The following is a 23506-nucleotide window of genomic DNA, read 5'->3' on the forward strand; positions in this document are numbered from 1 at the left end:
ATATACTATAGGTAGTAAGTAATGATGTTGATAAATCAAAGACAGAGCTGACTCAGGCCTCAGAAACAGCCCCAGGGATTTGCGTAGCAGGAGTGAATGGCCAGCACCTTCCATCTGAATGAACCCGACTACTGTTACATCAGAAACTCACCCCTTTGGCCACACAGGAAAGGGCAGAGCACCTTGAATGACAGTTCCAACCTTACTGCATGCAATGGGGAAGGGGCCCCTCCCCAAAAGCCAATTAGAATGCTCTTGCTAAAAAATAAAAAAACATGGTGGGAGGGGACAGTTATTGCCCAAAAGGACCACCAGTAGGGCCATATGGAATATTATACAACAGTGAAAATTGTTGTGATTTCATGGAGCAATATTTATGGTATGATGTTGATTCTAAACAACCGAATGCAAAACTGTACTCTTCTTCAGAAGCCTTGAAAAATATTTAGAAGCACTGAACAGACTTAAAATATTATATGCTTTATTATATTTAAGACATATGTCCCTGATTTTTGGTTATAACAATGGCCCTTGAATTTGGAAACATTCTAGAATATTCTGGAAATAATTCTTTCAGAAGTTGTTAAAAAAGAAAGTATATGCATTTAGAAAAGGTGACTTTTAGTTATTTGGAAAACTTACCAGTTCTAGTCTTTATATCTCAGCTCTGATAAGGGCCTTATAATATAGAATAAGATAAAAATAAGTTTCTATTGATAAAGAAGATGTGACCAAACAATGGAATATTACTCAGCCATAAAAAATAATGAAATCTTGCCATTTACCTCAACATACATAGATCTCGAAGGTATAATGCTAAGTGAAATAAGTCAGTCAAAGACAAATACCATATGATTTACTTCATATGTGGAATTTAAGAAACAAAACAAAAAATGAGACAAACAGAAAAACCATTCTTAACTAGAGAACAAATTGGTGGTTACCAGAAGGGAGATGCATAGGAGGATAAATGAACTAGGTGAAGAGGGTTATGTACACTTATGATGATGAGCACTGAATAACATACAGAATTGTTGAATTCTATTAGTTTCCATACCTGAAACTAATATAACACTGTATGTTAATTATATTAGAATTTAAAAAGTTAATTAATTGACTTTTTAAAACCCACAAAAAGAGTATGTGACTAATTTATGCAGAAAGTTCAACTGAAGTTATCTGTATTTAGCAAAATCATTTCATAGATAATGCAAATTAATGCTGTAAATGAGATTCAAGAGCTTTGTTATTTGGAAAAACAGTTTTTGTTTTGTTTTTTTTAAGATTTTATTTATCTATTCATGAGAGACACCTAGAGAGAGGAAGAGACACAGGTAGAGGGAGAAGCAGGCTCCCTGTGGGGTGGCCAGTGTGGGACTTGATTCCTAACCAAGGATCATACCTTGAGCTGAAGGCAGATGCTCAATGGCTGAGCCACCCAGACGTCCCTAGAAAAACAATTTTAAACCAATTATGATTATAGTTTAAAACAGATCTTTTTGTGTCATTTGTGGTGTTCTCCCAAGGATTTATGTTTTGACAACATAAAAATGATTAATACTTTCATGAATTTATTATTAAGATGAATAAATGATTAATATTTATTAAGTCACATAAATGAATAAAGTTTTAGGGATGCCTGGGTGGCTCAGCGGTTGAATGTCTGCCTTTGGCTCAGGGCATGATCCCTGTTTGGGGATCGAGTCCTGCATTGGGCTCCCTGTGAGGAGCCTGCTTCTTTCTGCCTCTGCCTGGGTTTCTGCCTCTCTCCGTCTCTCATGAATAAATAAATAAAATCTTTATAAAAAAAGTTTTTTTAGTCTTACTTGAGTTACTATCCATTTATCTAAATACTTTAACTTACTCATCTAAATTCTTTAATAATATCTTAAGTTTATTAATCAGATTACTCATAATCTCAGTGAAAGAAATTGTGGGGCTAATATGGCATATTCTTTGCCAACCTCATCAGATGTTTTCACAAAATTAGCACAAAGACCTTTATACTAAAAATACTGTGTAATGTGTAAGTATCACTGTAAATGTGTTACCAAGTTTATTACACTCAAAATAATACTCTATATATGTGAGGAGCTTTATAAAGAATTTTCATATACATTCTTATTTATTTTTATAATCAATAATCAACCTGTAAGGAAGGAGAAATAACTTTTACTGGATATTTACGATGTACAAAGCGCATTAAATCCAATATTGCCTGTGTAGGTTTTGTTTTCACTATAAATATACATATGTTTAGATTATGTATTATATTTATATTATATAGTATATGTTTACAATATATATTATATATATATTTATATGTCATATCTCTTGTATATGATACCAAAAACACAAGCTACAAAAGAAAAAAATAAATTGGGGGTACCTGGATGGCTCCTTCGGCTCAGGTCATAATCTCAGGGTCCTGGGATCGAGTCCCTGCTGAGCAGGGAGCCTACCTCTTCCTCCTCCTCTGCAACTTCCCCTGTTAGTATTCTCTTTCTCTGTCTAATAAATAAATAAAATCTTAAAAAAATAAAATAAAAAATTGAAATTCATCAAAATTTTTGTGCTTCAAAAAGCACAATCAAAAAATTGAATAGACAGTCTACAGAATGGAAGAAAATATTTGCAATTCATATATCTGGTTAGAAATTGCTATCCAGAATATGCAAAACTCTTACAACTCAAAAAAAAAAAATAAACCCAAAACAAACAAAAAACTCTTACAACTCAACAATAAAGAGACAACCCAATGTAAAAATGAGCAAAGATCATCAATAGACATTTTCTTCAAAAAATATACAAATGGCCAATAAGCCCATGAAAAGATGTTCAACATTAGCTATCAGGGAAATGCAAATCAAAACCACAATGAGACTTAAAATAGCCAAAGCAACAACTTTGACAAAGAAGAACAAAGTTGGAAGACTCACACTTCCTGATCTCAAATTGCAGCTAGAGACAGGTGTACTGACACTGATGGGAAGATAGACATAGAAATCATAGAGTTCAGAAATAAACCCACATGTCTATGGATGATTGATTTTCTATAAGGGTACCAAGACAATTTAATGAAGAAAGACTAGTTTTTCAACAAATGGTACTGGGACATCTGGATACCTGCAAGCAAAAGAATGAAGTTGGACCCTTGCCTCACACTGTATACAAAAATTGACTAGAAATGGAATAAAGACCTAAATATAAGATTTAAAACTATGCAAATTTTAGAAGAAAATATAAACCAATATAAGCATAAGTGTTCATGACCTTGGATTAGATAGTGATTTCCTACATATTATATACAAAGCACAGGCAAATGCAAATCTAGTTCAATTATGATGGAACACAACTTCCTCCACTAGGATGGCTAATAAAAAAGACAAAATGAGCAAGTATTGGTAAGGATGTGGAGAAACTGGAAGCCTCACACATTGCTGATGGGAATGTAAAAAGACATAGTTGCTTTGGAAAACAATCTAGCAGTTCCTCAAAAGTTACCATACAATCCAGCAATTACACTCCTCAATGTATACCCAAAAGAAACCATGGATCTGTACAAAACTTAAACACAAATGTTCATAGCAGCATTATTTATAATAGTCCATCAACTGATGAATGGATAAACTGGTAGATTCCATATAGTGGAATATTATTTGGCAATACAAAGAAATTATATACTGATATACACTACCACATAGGGACGCCTGGCTGGCTCAGGAGTTGAGCATCTGACTTTGGCTCAGGGTGTGATCCCAGTTCAGGGATCCCAGTCCCACATCAGGCTAGGCTCCCTGTGAGGAGCCTGCTTCTCCTTCTGTCTCTGCCTCTCTCTGTGCGTCTCCTATGAATAAATAAATAAAATCTTAAATAAAAAATACACTACCACATGCATGAACTTTGAAAATATGCTAAATGAAGGAAGCTAGTCACAAAAAGCTACATATTGTCAGATTGATTCCATTTATATGAAATGTCCAGAGTAGACAAATCTATACAGATAGGAAGTAGATTATTATTGTCTAGGGCTGGTGGAACAAGCTGAGGAGCAATAAGGGTGACCGCCAATCTGTACAAGGTTTCTTCTTGGGTGAAATCGATTGTGATGATGGTTGCACAGCTTTGTGACTATATTAAGAACCACTGAATAGTGTGCTTTCAATGGGTGAATCTTGTGCTATATGAGTTATATTTTAATAAAGTTGTTATGTTAAAAAAAGATGTTGTCAATCTCCAAACTCAGCTCTCACATTATTAGTGTCAATACTAGCAAAGTCATCAAATAACCCTATAAATTATATAATTCTCTAAAATATAAAATGCAAAACAGTTCCATTTCATAAAAATATTAGTTTCAGAGATATTAAAATACAACCATGATCACATTGCTAATGTGGAGCAGGACAAAGTATGGTAGTCCTAAGGCTTCATCTCTTACTTGTACTAAATAAAATGTGAATTTTTTTAAAGCACAATATGTTTTTGGGATATCAGACCACAGAAGGCTTTAACCCCACAATCAGTAGAGAAAAAGAAAGAAGAAAATATTGAAATACCTTTTGATGTACCATCTACATTTCTGCATCTTGATCTCTCCTGGAAACCTCTCATTAAGGTAAGTTACATGCAATTTAGTCCATTCTACTTGCTTACATACACTATATATTTGCATTTACATACTTATATACACATACTCTAGAAGTACAGCAACTCAAACTAACATAGGACTTTATAATTCATGTATTCATTTAACCAATAAATTCTTTCATTAAGAATTATTATGATGCCTGCCAAGGTCAAACCAGAAATCACAATTTTTGTGAACTCAAGATTGATATTTGTTCATGTACAGACAAACCACAACTTACTGGTGGTTTGTATAGTAATTATTCATTGGCATAAGCAGTTGCTTGTAAATCAGCAGGCTCTCAAGATAGCCTGGAAAGCTAATTTTAATCCCTAATATAGGCAAAATTCTGCATATTTTCCACATAGTAGGAAACAGCATTTTGATACCTATAACCAAACAAAACTGAAAGTAGTTAAAAGAGAAATTATTTGTACTTTTATTGAAAGGCAGAGCTTTGAAGAAAAGCAACTTTAAGACGATATGGCTGTGGATGGAATATGTGTGGGAAGTATGAATGGGCTTCTGACACTGATGACTCTTTTTTTTTTTTTAGAATGGCTAGTTCCAATTCCAAACTGAATACTTTTTTTCCTTTATTTTACAAGTATGACTAGAATTACAGTATGATGTATTTGCTATAAATGGAAGAAAGAGCACAGAGGGGTGAGAATATTCCTGAAGTAGCTGGGATTAGAAATTAGAAATTAGAGGATTAGGAATTTCCTGGGGTAGGATTTACTGAGCTGTAAATTGTTTAAAAAGAAACGAACACCCAGCCGCCTTCCTTCCCCAGAAATAAATAAATAAATAAATAAATAAATAAATAAATAAATAAATAGAAACAAACAAACAGAAACTCACCCGGGAATAACTGGAAACATGTGGACAAATATCCTGATGGAGAAACGTGGGGCAGAAGCTATGAGGGAAGAATAGAAAGTGTCACAGCTTCCCATTCTGGTGCAGATCCGGGGCCACTTCTGGAACTCAAGGGCATGCATGTCCCCAAGGAGACTCAGCAGTCAGCCTGCAGATGAAAAGACCCCACACAACTTTCTGGAGCTTTAAGTGAAAGATGTAGAAAAACAGACGAGAGTAGGATTTAGAAATGAGCCCCTGAGCAGGCTCTTTTAGTCACAAGGGTTTAGAAACTGTGGTTTAGGCACTGTCTGTGGGGAAAAGCAACCATCAATCCAAGGGAGAATGGGAAAGGGACAAGGGGAGGGAGGTGGAGAACAGCCATCTGGGGGTGGGAGGAAAAAGCAAGAATAAATCACCCACAGAATATATGGAAATAATCTTTCTTATATGTTCTCCCAAAAGATAAGGCTGTCTAAGGGAGAAACAAGTTTAGACCACTGCCCAACCAAGCTCAGCCTGAATGAAGACAATCTTTGCAAATCACAAGGTAACTGCCTTTGCTTATTAAGATGGCATATAGTAGTTTAAATATTAGTGATTGGTTAGGTCCAGAGTAAGTTCTTTTCTAAGATAGTCTGATTTGTAAAAACAGTACAGAAAACCAAACCCTCCAATATGGAAATTTATAATGGCTACAACCACAGGAGCACCTGGGTGACTCAATGGGTTAAGCATCCGTCTCTTGATTTCAGCTCAGGTCATGATCTCAGGGTTGTGAGGTGGAGCCCTGCTTCAGGCTCCACGCTGGGAATGGAGTCTGCTTAAAATTCTTTTTCTCTCTCAAAACAAAAACAAAACCAAAACGTATAGCCAACACATTAAAACTGCCTATACATACACAAAGATTTGATGATGGAATTCAGTTTAGTTTCATAAACATGTATCAAGTATATTTTTGAGAACTCAATATATTAAAAAAGTTTTTACAAAGCTGTCTTAATAAATCCATATATGCTCAAAGAATAATTCTATAGAATGGACATATCTTGAGTCTAGCAAAGTAAGTCATGAGTGTTAGAAATGAATTACCCATTTTTAGTCAGAATATAACAGAAAATGAGTATTTGTACAACACCATGATAAAACAGAGTGGAGAAATAACAATTGCTTTTTAAATCTATCTCAACTCAACCCCTACACCTTTGTTGAAGTAATTGAAGGGCATATATATAAAACTATTAAAATAGTTAATATTTTAAATATTAATTAAAATCTTTATTAAAATAAAGATGTGCACGAATATCCCACCCCAAGAGCAATGCGTAATGAAAATGTACAAGTATCACTAGATACTGAAATACTTTCCAAATATTTGCTTTGTCAAATGGATTTCCATTTATAAATTGTTGAGTGTTCAGTTAAATGATAGAATATCTCGGAAAAACGTAATATGTATCTAATACCCTGCTTGGGCAAAACTTGCTTTGAAGTGTGTCTCATAGATACAACCCAAGACCCCATATTAAAAAAAAAAAAAAGAATCACTAAATTTTTAATGACCCTTTCTAAGCAGTATTAAAACATTGCATGTTTTATGTGTTTGGGCCTACTTCATTCCAGAAGGAAGTAAGTTCTCTCCTCTACTTCTTTTGTATTCAACTGTCAGCTATAATTCATTGAATTCCAGTCATGAATTAGGTACTGTGCTAGCTAATACTGCACATGCTTTCATTCATTTACCAAGTATTTATAAAGTGTTTATTTTATGCTAGGCCCTGGGAGTGTAATGATGAGTAAAATAGATGATCATGACAATCCTGCAAGCTGGGAATTTTTTTACATTTTATGATTAAGGAAACCAAGACTGAGAGAGGTTAATGTAACTTGTAAAGAGTAACTCATTAAATGCCCTACTCTTATTTTTTAAATTAATGGAAAAAAGATGCTCATGAGGATGTTACTGTCTTTATCCAGTCGATAGTAAGGATATCATATCTTTTAAAAGTGTGGCTTTTTCCATATTCACTTTTAAGTTTATTGAGGTATAACTGACATACGATAAAACGTAATACTGTTTTCAGCACAGCCCTATTACATATACATACACATATACATGGCTTTGTATGTACATAAGCTTTTATTTGCTTGGATAAATACCTAGGAATGGGATAATTAGATCATATGGCAGGTGTATGTTTAAGAAATTGCCAAAGCACTTGATGGGATGAGCACTTGGTGTTATGCTATATGTTGGCAAATTGAACGCCAATAAAAAAAAAAAAAAAGAAAAGAAAAGAAATCGCCAAAGTGTTTTACAAAGTGGTTATACCATTTTACATTCCAACAAGCAGTGTAGGAGAGTTCTAATTTTTCCACATCCTCATGAACAGATGGTATGGCTGGTCTTTTCAACTTAACCATTCTAAAACAGGTGTGGTGATATCTCATTTACATTTACCTAATGACTAAAGATGTTGAGCATATTTGCATGCACTTTTTGCCATATATATCTTTTTTTGTGAAATGTCCATATCTTTTACCCATATTTTACTTCCATTGTTTTCTTATAATTGAGTTTTCAGAGCTCTTAACAAATTCTGCATACTAGTCCTTTATCAGATATGTGACTTGCAAATATTTTCTCCCAGTCTGTGATTTACATTCTGTTAAAATATTAAGTGTTATTCTCCTAACCCTGCCTTTTGAAAAGCAGACGTTTTCAATTTTTGAGTATCAGTTTGTTCTTTCGTGGGTCACAATTTTGGTTTTGAATTTAACCGAAGGTTGGGATTTTTTTTTCTAGGAGTTTTATAGTTTTATAATTAAGTTTATGATCTTTATTGAGATGTTTTTTCCTATGCACAAATTATGGATCAGAGTTCATTTGTGTGTGATATTCCAGCATCAGTTGTTGAAAATACTATCCTTTCTCCACCAGATTGCTTTTGTACCTTTGTCAAAAATCACTTGTCCAAGTATGTGTGAGTCCATTTCTGAACTCAATTTTGTTCTATTGATCTACGTGTCTGTCTTTCCACCAATAGCACAGCATCTTGATTACTGTAGCTTTGTAATTAGTCTTGAAATCGGTGCTAGTCCTCCAACTTTTTTCTTTTTTAAAGTGGTTTTTGACCATTCTAGGTTTTTTGTTTTCCCATATGAAATTTTTTTAATAGTTTTTTTTTTTTTTTTTTTATGATAGGCACACAGTGAGAGAGAGAGGTAGAGACACAGGCAGAGGGAGAAGCAGGCTCCATGCACCGGGAGCCCGAAGTGGGATTCGATCCCGGGTCTCCAGGATCGTGCCCTGGGCCAAAGGCAGGCGCCAAACCGCTGCGCCACCCAGGGATCCCTGAATTTTGTATTTTGTCTTGCATAAGCCTGCTCTGACTTTGATTGGAATTGTGTTCAATCTGTAAATCAGTACTCTAAGAATTTGGTGTCTGCAATATAGTCTTTCAACTCATTAGTACATCTCCTCATCAACTGAGGTCATTAATTTCTCAGTGATGTTTTATAGTTTTTAGTGTAAAGGTCTTTCACTTCTTTTGACATATTTGTCTCTAGGTCTTTCACATTTTTTTGGTGCTCTAGTAAATGGTACTTGCACATTTTTAATTTGTTCGTTACCAGTGTATAAAGAGAATTGATTCTTTGTATTGATTTTGTATCCTGCAATCTTCCTAAAATCACATTATAGTGGCTTATTTGTAGATTGATTTGGGTTTTCTATGAGAGATGATAATGTCCTTTGGGTTCTCTATGTAGATAATAATGTCATCCGTAAATAAGGACAGTTTTACTTCTTTTCTGATCTATATGATTTTTTTTTAGCTGATTACATTGGCTAGAACCCTCAGGATGTCAAAGTGATTAGAGAGCATTCTTGCTTTATTCCAGATCTTAGGGAGAAAGCATTTAGTCTTTAACCCATTAAGTATGATGTTAGCTGTTGAGTTTTCACAGAATCCTTTATCAGGTTGAAGAAGTTCCTTTTTTTTTTTTTTAAGATTTTATTATTTATTCATGAGAGACACACAGAGAGAGGCAGAGACATAGGCAAAGGGAGAAGCAGGCTCCCTGTGGCAAGCCCGATGCGGGACTCGATCCCAGGACCCCAGGATCACGACCTGAGCCAAAGGCAGACGCTCAACCACTGAGCCACCCAGGTGCCCTCAAGAAGTTCCCTTTTATACACCCATTAATATTGGATTTTGTCAAAAGATTTTTCTGCATTTTTGGAGATAATCATATGCTTTTTTTCTTTTTAAACTTATAAATTTGGTGAATTACTTTGATTAATATCTGAATGTTAAAGTAGCCCTGCATTCCTGAGATAAACTCCACTTGATTGTGATTTAGTAATTGTAATCCCTTAATTTTTTTTAAAGAACAATTTTTATCTCTATACTTATATCTGCATTTATTCCAAACACATATTAAAATCTTGCAAAGTACTAGGCCTCTGAGGATACAGCTATGAAAAGATAATTCCCTGCTCCTGTGGAGCTTACCTTTTAGTATGATAGGTATATATCTATATCCACTTAAGGAAGGACCTATCTAAAATGAATCTTGAAGCATGACTCAAATGTCATCAAATAAGAATACTCCCCATCAAATGAATGTTCTCTTTCCAGATGAAGTCATTTTGTGAATCTTTCTTGGAGAAAGGTATATTTGGCTAAATCGGTTCATAAAGAGAATGGATAGATTACTTTTTAGATTCTCAGCTGTGACTGTAGTTGACCATGTCCCTTTACGTGTGTTCAGAAGTGTTTGTTGCAGGCAGTATCGTGAGTCCTGGAGAAAATTCAATTTCAGTTAGTAATCTCAAAGGATCTTGCTAACACATGCCTCTCATAATTAAAGGCAGTTACTTTGGTCATGACCTGCCTCTTGTGTAGATGGCCAACTCTTAGAACTTTATTTGAGATCTCATTACGATATTTTGCATCTGCTTAGGACACACTGCCAGCCATCCACTTACTCTCGCCAGACTTGAACCTATTGACTAGAATACACTCATATGCTTCTTGACCACATTTTGTGTATTGACCCTATGCTTAGTTCTCCTTCGACCTTCCATCAAGAATCCAAGTTCACACTGTTCCACCACCACTTGCTCTTAAGAATGCTCTCCGGCCCACTGTCTGGTGCTGTGTTGCCACCTAGTGGCTATAGGACGCGTGGCTTTCACCTGCCACCTTAGATCTGCAATACTCCATGCCCTGCTGAGAGTAGAGTGCTCACTTTCGAAATGTCCTTTTTGTTTACTCTGCTGAGGGAGACTTTGCTCTAAATGTTTTTGGAATTCCTATTTTGGAATTGCTTCAGACCCTTGGTTAAATTCTTCTGAGCACTGCGGCATAGTAGTTAAGGATGTGGATTCTGGAGTTTGGGTTTAAATCCCAAGGCCACCGTTTATTATTCGACCAGGTCAAATTACTATACCTCTCTGTGCCTTCCTCTTTTTTGTTTTTGTTTTTAATAAACCTGTTTGGAAAGAGAGAGGTGAAGATAAGGGAAGTAAATAATGAAGGTAACTACCTCATGGAAAACTGTGAAGATAAAATGAGTTTATATATATACAGCTTGAAGAACAGCTCTTTGTCAACTCACAATAAATGTAAGCCACCTTATGTGAGAAGTTGGGCAAGCTACTTAATCTCTCTGAGTCTCCTTTATCATCCTGGAAGGAGAATTAGTGAGGAGTTACTGTGAGGATTGAGTGAAAGGGTGCATGTGGAGCATACAGTTCAGTACCTGGCATGTAGTCAAGCAGTAAGCACTCAGTAAGTGTTAGCTCCTATTATTATGTAACTCAGGCCCTTGAGATGGAAATCATGAATGAAAAATTCATGAGGATGAGGCTGAATTTAATAAATATGCCAGTTATTCCAGTCAAGTCTGAATAAACACAGTAGACAATCACATTTTTCTCTGGCTTCATTCTCTTTAACTCCACCACATTAAACACTACCAACTAAGCCCCTTTTCTCAGAGCTCCTGCCTTGGCTTTTGTGGTTTTCCTGATACTTCTTCAGTTTCTCTCCTTGGTCTTTCCTGCTGCCCTCTTATCATGGATGTATCTCAAACTCTTACCTCAGCAGTGTGCTTTCCTTATTACCCCTTTCAGTAACTTGGTCCACTCTTACTCTGCTGAGAATGCTCCACCTTGCCTCTATCTCCTGGGTTTTAACCCAATCTCTTCCCTCAATGTCAGTGTGTCCAGAACAGAGCTTGAGTCATCTCTGTCTCTCTCCTCAGGTCCCTACATCCAGTCCCTCACTTAGGATAACTATGTCTTCCTTTACAGTGCATCTCATATTTGCCTCTTCCTTTGCATTACCAGGACTGACCCCTGGATCAGGCTCATGGCTCCCCTTATTAGACCAGAGGGCTCTAAACTTTTCCATCTTGTACCCATCAGGAAACATTTTTGAGCACACATTCCAAATGAGCGTGTATTTATCTATAAATTATATATGTGTTCTACTCTATTAATATTAATATATTAATGTATATTATTTAAAAAGAGAAAATAGACATTGAAATGAGAGTGAAGAATTTGACATAAATATTTTAATATTTTTATATATTAAATGAATACAAAAGGCCTTTTTGCTCTTGTTAAATATATTATAAATAATATCTTTTAGTAAGAACAATGAGATTAAATATACCTAGTTATTTCTTGAAATGTTGACTGATAGTTTGTAATAGAGCTATTTAAAAGTCTGGCTTCGGGGATCCCTGGGTGGCTCAGCAGTTTAGCCCCTGCTTTGGCCCAGGGCGTGATCCTGGAGCCCCTAGGTTGAGTCCCACATCAGGCTCCCTGCATGGAGCCTGCTTCTCCCTCTGCCTATGTCTCTGCTCTCTCTCTCTCCCTCTCTCTCTCTCTCTCTGTGTCTCTCATGAATGAATAAGTAAAATCCTTAAAAAATAAAAATAAATAAAAATAAAAGCCAAACATGAATGTTTGGCTTACTTCAAAACTTGTTTTTGATGTCCTACCTATTGGGAAAGGAGATTGTCCAAAGCATGTATATCTCTAATAAAGGTAACATTAGTTGATTGTACCAATGAAATCATAGTTGTTTTTTACTTTTGTCCAGAATTATGCTATGTTTTTAAAAATAGAATGTATATTTTTAGTACAGCTGAGATATTTTTCTATTTTAGTTTTCATTTAATGTTTGCTGGTTGGTTTTTTTTTTTAAAGATTTTATTTATTTATTCATGAGAGACAGAGAGAGAGAGAGAGAGAGAGAGAGAGAGGCAGAGACACAGGCAGAGGGAGAAGCAGTCTCCATGCAGGGAGCCCGATGCAGGACTCAATCCTGGGTCTCCAGGATCACGCCCTGGGCTGAAGGCGGTGCTAAACCTCTGAGCCACCCAAACTGCCCATTGCTGGTAATTTTTTATGTTCATTTGTTTGTTTTCCCGTGGGTGATATAACCTAGATGATGATATATTGAAATGTGGTGAGTAGGGTTAGATGAGCGTATATTTCTCTATCTTTCCCAGAAATTTATCACATTTTTTATAACTAATAAGTGACCTAGGAACATGCCCAAGATAATATCTTTAAGAGAACAGAAAAGCAGGATACAAAGCTAAATTACCTAATTGAGAGCACCTGGGTGGCTCAGTTGGTTAAGTATCTGTCTTTGGCTCAGGTCATGTTCTCTGTGTCCTAGAATCGAGTCCCATGTCAGGCTCTCTGCTCAGGGGGGAGTCTGCTTCTCACTCTCCCTCTATACTCTCCCCCTCTCTCTTTCTCTCAAATAAATGAAATCTTTTTTTAAAAATGGAGCCCCTGAAAGTAGGTAGAGGGGTCTTCCCTCTTCCCACCAGGAAACACTTTAATCACAGCAATGAAGATTTTGATCAGTTTTACATGCAAGGGTTCCTGCATATGCTTTGGTTTGAAAGAGTGTTCTAGCTGCTAAATTAGAAGTTTAAAGATGTTTATACTTATGCCTGCCACACTGGAGAGAGAATAGGGCAGAGGTATGTAGCAAGGGACAAAAAATATAAACTAACCGTATTTTAAAATGTCTTTTACTGTAAATATGTTTTTCTTCTATTCATACTCCTCTGAAAGACAAAGTATTATTAGCCCAGAGCAAAACAGTGAAGGCAGGAGAGATGAACCTGTACTACAATCTGGAAGGTGGGTTGGCCAATCATCTCAAGCCAATAGAGGACTTCTGCACAAAATTCTTTGTGGGAACAGAGGTGAGTCAGAATTATCTGCTCTTTTATATATACGTTATATATATATGAATATATATAGTCTTCATTATATATATATTCTTAATTTCAGTTTTATTGAAACATAATTGACATAGAAAATTGTAAGATATTTAAGTGTACATCGTGGTGATTTCATGTATGTATACATTGTGAAAGGCTTCCCTTCATCTAATTAATTAACACATCCATCACCTCACACGTTTATCTTTGTGCCTGTGTGTATGATAACATTTAAGTCATACTCGCTTAGCAAATTTCAATTATGCAATATGGTGTTATACTGTAGTCACCATGTTTTATATCATATCCTCAGAACTCTGTACCTTCCCCTAGCCTTTTCCTATTTCTGCTCCCCCACACCCCCATCCTGGCAACCACTTTTCTATTCTGATTCATTACAACCTCTACTGTACATTTGCCTTATTAAGGTTCATAATATTTATACCACTCCCATATTTTAGTATACTTGTTTGCATTGAATTTTTTAATAGATTCATATTCATATTCAAAATGTTCCTGATGAATGTGAAAAAAATCTATAAAATTCAGTATGACCCTCTTTACTAATGATTTATTGACCAACCTAAAAATATTTATTGAACACCTATACCATATAGAAGAAACCTTGCTAAGTATTATAGATCTACTAAGAAAATATATTGCTTTGGTAGCTAGCAAAATGTAGCAGGAGAGACAGTGCAAAACTCACTCAATTCAAAAGTAACAACTGGATATAATAATAATGGCTGTCGGGGATCCCTGGGTGGCGTAGTGGTTTGGTGCCTGCCTTTGGCCCAGGGCGTGATCCTGGAGACCTGGGATCAAATCCCACGTCGGGCTCCCGGTGCATGGAGCCTGCTTCTCCCTCTGCCTGTGTCTCTGCCTCTCTCTCTCTCTGTGTGACTATCATAAATAAATTTAAAAAAATTTTAAAAAAAATAATAATAATGGCTGTCATTTTTTGGCACCAACTGTAATAACCAAAGTGAGCTTCCATTTATTCAACATTTTCTATATAGTAGGGTCTATGCCAGTATTTGTTCCAAATTATATCTTATCTAATCCTAATAATCTTGTAGGGATTAAATTTCGCTTTGCCAACGAAGAAATAAGACTCAGAACTATATCTATGGTCATATAGAAACAGAAATGTCCTTTTCATTCATGACTCGATTTCCCTGAAATAAAGGGTTTACCCTCCAAGCCATGCCACCATGGGAAGACATCATAGCTTGGTCTCACCGGAATGCATTCTGCACTGACACTTTAGTATTATGAGGGTATTAGTTGATTACAGCAGTTCTCAAGAGCATACTGCCCACCAGGCACAGCACTAGGCCTTAGATCAGACATGAATCAACAGCACAGTCCCTGTTCTCAGGGCACCCTCTGCCTAGTTAAGGAGCAGAAACATTAACAACATTATCCATGTCAGTGCCCATCCAGAAGCCACAGGGATGAGAGAGGGGAGGTTGGGGGGAGGCAGACTGTTAGTTGGCTGGACTTTGGAGGTTGAGGAAGCATCTGAAAGATCAGAGTACAATTCCCAGCAGAAGTAACAGCCTGAACAATGCTTTGGAATTACAGAAGCCTGGGATTTGTCTACAGATAGTGGAATCATTGGCAAGAGGGGATGCTATACCTTGACTGCTAGGTTGGGATCCAACCAAAGAGCCTTTTCTGCCACATTAGGGAATTTGAATTACATTTGGTAGACAATGAGGCATTTACCAAACAGATACTTGTTTTATAACTTGGGCTTTCAATTTTTTATAACTTGGGCTTCTAATATTTTTTTAATTTTGGAAAAATACAAGTTCCACCTTAACAAATTTGAAGTGTATAATTCAGTGCTATTAGACACATTTCATATGGTTGAGCAACACTCACAGCCATTTCTCTCTAGATATCTCCAAACTGAAATTCTGTAGCCATTAAAACAATAATTCACCGTTCCCTCCAGCCCCCAGCCCATGGCAACCATTCTACTCTCTGTCTCTCTGAATTTGACTGCTCTAGGTCCCTTATATAAGTAGAATCATGTAATATTTGTTTCTTTGACACAAGTTTTGAAAGCAGGGGGTGACAGCTTTAGAAAGATGAATGATCATAAGATCTTAAAACAGAAATTAAAGTATGACACCCTGTGCCTAAACTCTTCAGTGACAACTCAGTCAAATGTGAATAAAATCGAAACTCTTTACTCAGTCAAATGTGAATAAAATAGAAACTCTTTACACTGTGGCCTACAAGATTCTGCATGTTTTATATTTGGCTATGTTATATATTTAATTTGGCTGTTTTATATCTCTACACCCCCATCTGTACCAATCTCCTTCTCTCCCTCCAGTTGCTCTGATTTTTCTCTTCTTTTTCTACACCAAACTCTTTCCTGCCTTTCGAGCTTTTACCCTCCTTAGAATTAACTTCATCTATCATTCAGCAGCTATTTATTGAGCATTTACCCTATGCCAGACACTGTTCTTGGTCCAGGGAATATAGCAGTGAACAAACAGACAAAATTCCCCACCCTCATGGGCTGACATTCCAGTGGAATGCTCTTCTACCAACACTTGACATGGCTGCTCCATCGAGAGAGAATAAGGGAGACTGCTCTGGGATCTAGATTGGCTAGTGCAGGACTGAGGCAGGAGACAGTGGAGCCAGAAAGGCAGACAGGCTAGACAAGCAGTGATTTTAAGTGGGTCAACCCTGAGATGAAGAGGGCGTGAGCAGTGGGGCCAGGAATGTCAACACAGGGGAGAAGAGTCGAGTTCTCCGCACCAGGTAACTGGATGGAGAAGGACGTGAAAGTTCCCAGCCAGCTGGCTACAGATAGAATGGGCACTCAGCATGTATTTATTAACCTGGTTCAAGCTTCTCCTCTTTGACTTGGCTCTGTTAAGTGTTCCATGTATCAGTTGTGAGACCAAGGAGATATTAATGACTCTTACAGGACTCTGGCAAGGGCTGGCTCACGTACAGAAAGGTCCTAACCACAGCAGCAAATGCTGTGCTCAGGCAGTGGTGAGGGGGGTGAGGTGCCACAGGCCACAGGAGAGGTGTGCGCACACTGGCCGCGGGCCGGCCTGTCTGCTCCCTCAGACTCTGGACACCACAAGTGGAGGGAGGGCTCGTCTTCTGATGCTGAACTGCGAACACCAAACACAGTCCTTGTCTGTTATGTGAATTAATGGATAAAAGCACAGATGAGTGAATGAGTGCCACCACCACCCCCCCTCCAGTGAGCTCATCCTTCACTTTGCATAGCAAATGCTTTCTCCTGTCCTTTCTTCTACACATCTCAAGCCGTCCTTCAGTTCCTCTCAACAACTCTTTTTATACATCCTTCTCTGGGTTTTCCTTTTACTACCCAGAGAGAAAAACATTGGAATTAGGAGACTGCATCTGGGCGACCCTGAGTCACTAAACCTTTCCGAGTCTCCAGGTTCCTTCAGACTAAAGATTTTCTCGAAACCTCTCCCACCTCCGCTATTCACAGGCTCTGCGTCTTTTCCCTTTGGCTGCTGTTTCTGCCTCTGTATTACACCAGGTCCCTCTGCCTTCCCCCCTCCTTAAAATGGCCATAAGCAGAGCAGAAATATATATTATTAGCTATATTATTTAAATGGAACTTTGTTTCCTGTCCTCAACTTTAAAGATAATGGTGCCATATTATCAATTTACATTCCCCCTTTCCCTCTTACTCCACAAATATTTTTAACTACTGACTTTGTATCATACTGAGGACAAATCACTGAAGAAGTCAGACCAGATCCCTTCTTGGAGCTTTTGGTCTGTTGGGACAGTTCCCCTATTAATAAAAACTTGAGAAACCCAGAAGTGAGAACTTGTGTCCATAGATTATTTTCATAAATGCTTGTGTTTTCCATAGCATTCTGTGGAGATAAAAATTTGGTAAGTTCATTTTTTGTTGCCGTTTAATATAAAAATTAAGTAATTGTTTTTTTTAATAAATTAATTTTAAGTAATTGTTTTGAGCCTCCCCACCCCCCTAACCATATCAAGTTATCACTGCATTGAGTTAACCTGTCACTTTGGGCTTGTGTGAGGCACAGTCAGCTTTAGTACATGCACATGAGGTCTTTATTCCCTTAAGACGTCGCTGTACTCATCAGAAACCTGTTCTGTTTTTAGGAAGGTGGGGTGATATACACAGATTGGAAAATGGAAAGAGACTCTGAAACTGGCCGGTTGATGGGTAAGTTTTGAGGATTGCTCTGTTATGAGTTACTCATTTTTCTGAAGCGCTGAGTAACCCAGGCCTTGCTGCTGAGAGGGCAGGGCATATAAGGTCTTGTGTCTGTCCGTCTCATTCAAAGTGAGGCCCTTGGACCTCAGAGAGCCCGTGGGAGATGCAGAGTGCTGGACCCTACCCCAGGCCTGCCGAATCTGAATCTGGATTTTTAATAAGATTCATCTGGTGATTGCAGACCTGAAACTGATTTTCTGCTTTTCATTCATTTCAAATTCCATGATTTAAAAGTTGTACTCAAAATTATATACTGGAGATAATGAAATACATTCAGCTACTTTTATGATTATTCACATTTCTGTTTATTCAATAATTAATGAGTATTAATTGTGCATGTACTGCATGCACACGGCAGCTGTCTCCACTATACCACTGGGACACAAGTTGAGACTGTGATGCCATGACTTTGTTATGCATTGGTAAACTCTGGTTCTTCCTGGTCTCAGAAATTTTCTTGGGGCCTTACTATGGAACTAGCTTCCTAAACTGCTTTTGAGGCAGACCCTGACACACAGATTTAGTTATTTATTTTAAATTTTATTCCATTTATAGAATAACCAATGACAACAAACTTAAAAACCAAGAGCTTTATGTTTGAAACTCACTAATGTTGTTTGTACTCTTTTTTTTTTTTTTTTTTTTTTTTGAGAGAGAGAGAGAGAGAGAGACAGAATGACAGTGGAGCCCAACATTGGACTTGATCTCAAGACCCTGAGATCATGAATCTGAGCCAAAATCAAGAGTCGGATGCTTAATTGACTAAGTCACTCAGGCACCCCTTGTTCTTTCTTTCTTATTTTCATTCATTCATCATTATTGAGAATCTGTTCTGTGCCAGGCACTGGGGATATAAAGATAAACAAGATATTATCCTCCCCCAAAGGAATTCCATGATCTATTAGAAAATTCAAACACAGAAACAAATGATAACATTACATTGTCTTTAGTGCTATGGCTAGAGGCAAATACAAAGTGACATGGGAAACCAGGAAGGGACCGACTCTCTTAAGTTAGTAAGAAAGGGCCCTACTGAAGAGAGATACAGTTGAGCTGGGTCTTGAAGAGTGGATTGCAATTTTCTGATTGGAGAAAGACCTATCAGGTGGAAGAAGTAATACATGCAAAATCATGGAAACCCCAAACAGCAGTAGACAATTAAGAAACAGGGAGATCCCTTAGCCAAAATATAGCAATAGAGAGGGCAGCAGGAGAGGTCCCAGGAAGGATAATTGGGTCCAGATGGCTAAGAGCCTTGAGTGCCTACTAAGCTTTGAACCTTATTCTAGTCCCACCAGTATAATCAGAATATCACTCTGGCAGGAGAGCAGGGGCTGGATGAATTTACTGGTGGGACTTACAATGGAAGTAGGTTGACCACTTACAATAGTTTAGATGAGAAATGGAGAGGACTGAGTATAGCCATGGTAACAAGGATGTACAGCAGAGGAAATATGAGTGAGACTTAGCAGTCAACATGTCCAGACTTTATGACCAATGGGATGTAGCTTGGTATGGACGGATAAGAGCTGCTTTTAATTTCTTGGCATTTAGTTCATTGCAAAAAAAGAGGGGGGGAGGTGGAGAAATAGCTTTAACCGCTTACTAAAAGGATACCTTGGGATCCCTGGGTGGCACAGCGGTTTAGCGCCTGCCTTTGGCCCAGGGCGCGATCCTGGAGACCCAGGATCGAATCCCACGTCGGGCTCCCAGTGCATGGAGCCTGCTGCCTGTGTCTCTGCCTCTCTTTCTCTCTCTCACTGTGTGCCTATCATAAATAAAAAATAAAATAAAAATTTAAAAAAAATTTAAAAGGATACCTTAAAATCATCATAATACTTTAAAATACTTTAAAATCATCAGTCAAACATTTTGTAATATGGAAACCCAAACAACACTGTTATTCCCATTGGATAATGGTTGAAGTTCAGAGAAGTCCATGTTTAGACCCTCTAACCTATGCACTGCTTGCCCTAATTATATCCATGAACTGGCAGTGTTTTCCCTGAGAGCTACCAGTCTAATGTTTTTCACAAACACCATGAAGTATACCTGAGTAAAGATGAGGTGATTATTGGGACCCAATCCTTCTTGATTTCCTAGGGACACCATGTTCTTATTAACAACAAGGCAGGAGGAAGAATTTCCTCTTCTAAGAAAATTCAGATTACCCTGAATGAGATACATGTGATAAGGCCAAATCAAGCAAAATTTCCAGATGATCTAAGTGACAACCCAAGAAATGAAGGCTGAGTGATGACAATTGACATAATTATTTCATGTACTCTACTCACAGATCGGCGTATGCCATGTGTCATGCACTCTTCCAAGTACTTTCCATGGATTAGCTCATTCAATCCTCATGGCAACCCTAGGGGGTAGCTACCAGCATTGCCAGGGTTTTAACCTAGGCAGTCTGCTCTTAATCACATCACTATAATGAATCCTGCATTAGATAATCATTCTGGAAACTACTTTGTTTATTATAACTTTCTCATGGCAACTTGGCCTGAGGCCTCTGGTACTCTGTTTAATAACTTAAGGACAGCTCTATTCATTGCTAGATGGAATTAAAGGTCCTTAAAAGGACAAAGGGAAGGAAAAGATATGGGTTGAGAATATTTAACATGTTACTGTAAAGTACAAATTTTGGTAATTGTCAATCTTGCTATGATTGGTAATCATCACATTTGCAGAAGGCTTCCAGACTCATGGATGGCCCTGCTGCCCAGAGTGAGGTGGTATCTGGGGAAGCCCCACTATGGGAAGATAAAACCAGGCTCTGGTTTTATCAAGAGCAGCAACAAGAAGATAGCTGCTAGTTTCCAGGGTTTTCCTGACTTCCCAAGAATCTTCCAGATTGCTTCAAGATGGCCTTAGAAGTATGTCTCCTATGCTATCTTCAGGATGGGCCTAATTGGAGGAAAACTGGTCTTTTTTTTTTTTTTAATCCAGAAAAGCTACCTTTAAATTTTTTATTTTTACTTTACATAAAATTTTAAATTGTGGTAAAATATACATAAATGTAAATTTTACCATCTTAACCATTTTTTAAGTGTATAATTCAATACAATTAAGTACATTTGCATTGTTGTACAACCCATCTCCAGGATGGTGTCCATTTTGCAAAACTGAAACTCTGCACCCATTTAACAATAGCTCCCTGTTCCACTCTCCTCTCAGCATCTGGCAACCACCATTTACTTTATATCTCTATGAATGTGACTACTGTAGATAATGTCATATAAGTGGAATCATACAGTATTTGTTTTCTTGTGATGGACTTCTCTGCCTTAACATCATATCCTCAGGTTTCACCCATGTTGTAGAATTTGTCAGAATTTTCTTCCTTTCAAAGGATGAATAATATTCCATTGTAGGTATATCACATTTTGCTTATTCCCTCTTTGATAAACACTTGGGTTGCTTCCAAATAATGCTGCTGTGAATATGGGTGGACAAATATCTCTTTGAAACTCTACTTTAGGAGCTATCTACAAGGTTTAGTAGGTGGGGTTTTTTTTTTTTTCTGCTTAATGTCTCATTGGGATTCTAAGAGGGAAAAACAATCCAACTTTTACACAGCTATCAATATGACGGAATTCACAATAAGTTCATGGTTTGGGTATAAGGTAGCCAGACGCATGGTTTGACCTAGATAGGACATATCTTTATGGCCATCCCTTAGGTGGGTGTGGGCAGCAAGGAGTAGGGAGCAGCTAGCCCTGCAGTCATGTCTGGAGGAGAGAAGACCTAATCAATGGTAGGGTAGAAAGCCTAAGGAAAAGGAGGACTCGAGACCTGGAACAGAGACTAAGGAGAGCTCTTGATCTTAACACCCAAATCTGCCTCCCCCTAGTCTTCCCAGTTGCAATAAATGGAAACTTCATGGAGTCAGTTGCTCCTACCAGAAACCTATCATTCTCAGCCCTCCTGTTGAAGGCATCTGTTAGTCTTGTCAATTCCAGCTTGCAAATACTTCTCGATCATCTACTTTTGTCCATTGTAACTTCAACCAAGGTACCATGCTCTCTCACCAGAACTACCTCCTACAGTGTCCCTTCTTTTCTTTTACCTGTCTTGAACTCATTCTCTTCACAGCAGTCAGAGAATCATTAGGAATCAGATTGTCTTCTGGGCCTAAAGGACTCATGGAAACACATCATGTGTAGTATATAATTTAAAATCCTTTCCTACAAGGGCCTGTGTATCTGGACCCTCCCTGGTCCCCACTTGTTTCATATGCCTCATGCTGGGATTACCAGACTTTGGTCTTCCTCAAATTTATAAAGGCACTAAGCACTTCTCCCCACAGGAGTTTGGTGTGTGTTGTTCCATCTGGAATACTCTTCCACACTAAAATCTTCCCATACCAAAATGCTACCAAGAACTATATGGCTCATCTTCAGAGAAGACTTTCCTGACCATTTGGTCTAAATTATGGATATAATTTTTTTCCTACCATAACACATTTAACATTTTTTATTATGTACTTTGGGATTTGTTTATTGGATATTGGATATTCTTTATTGAGTATCTGTCTTTCCCATTAGACTGTAAGCTTCATGAGGGCAGGATCATGTTCATTTATTAACCATTGTTTACTCATCATCTACAGTACCTATAGGTACATAGGGGTAATCCACAAATATTTTTTGACCAACCGAGTTAAAGAATAAGTAACTGAATAAGAACATGAAGTATTCCTTTGAGCTGGAAAAATGGACTTGATGAAAATCCCCTGGACTTCTCATAAAAAGAGGAAGAGCAGTCCCTTGACAGATCCATTTACCCCAACTGACCTCTTATTGTCTACACTTAGATCCCATTAATTAGGACCTGACTGTCCACTGGAAGTCTGCCCATTCTTCATGCAGGAATGTAAATACTATTATTAAAGATGAAATGATCTTTTCCATCCCAACAGCAAAAAAGCCAGTTAACCTCTACACTGTCCATGATGGAGCTGTCCACACTGTTCAGAGGTCACCTTTTTACAAGGACATTGTCCTCACCATTGGGGGGTGGAATGTGGCCATCTGGAAAGAAGGTATTTCGGTAAGTCGCCTGATAAATGGAGGAGTGGGTGTGTGGTCCTTTGTTACTGAGAAAGACAATGGGAATAACAGACTGTTCTGACATAACAGTGCCTCGGGGACACTTTTTAGAGAAATTAGAACAGATGGCCTGGGTTCCAATTTGTCTGCAGAACCACTGTAAGCCTTTTGAAAACACACCATTTGCCTTTCTTTCCTGAGGGAAGGAAACAATATTTACATGTTTCTTCTCTAAGACCTAACAGTCTTCTCTTCAAAATGCATAGTGGGCCGTTGATTTGCTTTATGTTTTTTCCCTCCCCTTAAAATACACGATAGGATGCTAGTTACTGTATGAAGTCCAAGGAGAAACACTGGGTCTGTCACCTTTGCTTCTGCACCAGGAATGTGTCCACAGATTCAGAAAGTGGAAATAAGAAG

The 23506-nt window shown here is 37.6% G+C and overlaps 1 protein-coding gene across 8 annotated transcripts in view; it reads left to right on the forward strand.

Annotated features, from left to right (window-relative positions):
• DNAI3 (dynein axonemal intermediate chain 3) overlaps positions 1-23506 on the forward strand; it is an 81811-nt gene that overhangs the window by 40261 nt on the left and 18044 nt on the right. For 7 of the 8 annotated variants that reach the window (XM_077905257.1, XM_077905258.1, XM_077905254.1 and 4 more), the window contains 5 exons: positions 4474-4618; positions 5957-6041; positions 13605-13738; positions 17915-17978; positions 22957-23087. In XM_077905257.1, the coding sequence (XP_077761383.1) occupies positions 4474-4618; positions 5957-6041; positions 13605-13738; positions 17915-17978; positions 22957-23087 (559 nt within the window). The remainder of the gene's footprint in view (positions 1-4473; positions 4619-5956; positions 6042-13604; positions 13739-17914; positions 17979-22956; positions 23088-23506) is intronic. The other variant, XM_077905260.1, reaches the window with a different exon arrangement.

The sequence above is a fragment of the Canis aureus genome, chromosome 8, assembly GCF_053574225.1.
Source record: "Canis aureus isolate CA01 chromosome 8, VMU_Caureus_v.1.0, whole genome shotgun sequence".
In the NCBI taxonomy this organism is placed as follows: domain Eukaryota; kingdom Metazoa; phylum Chordata; class Mammalia; order Carnivora; family Canidae; genus Canis; species Canis aureus.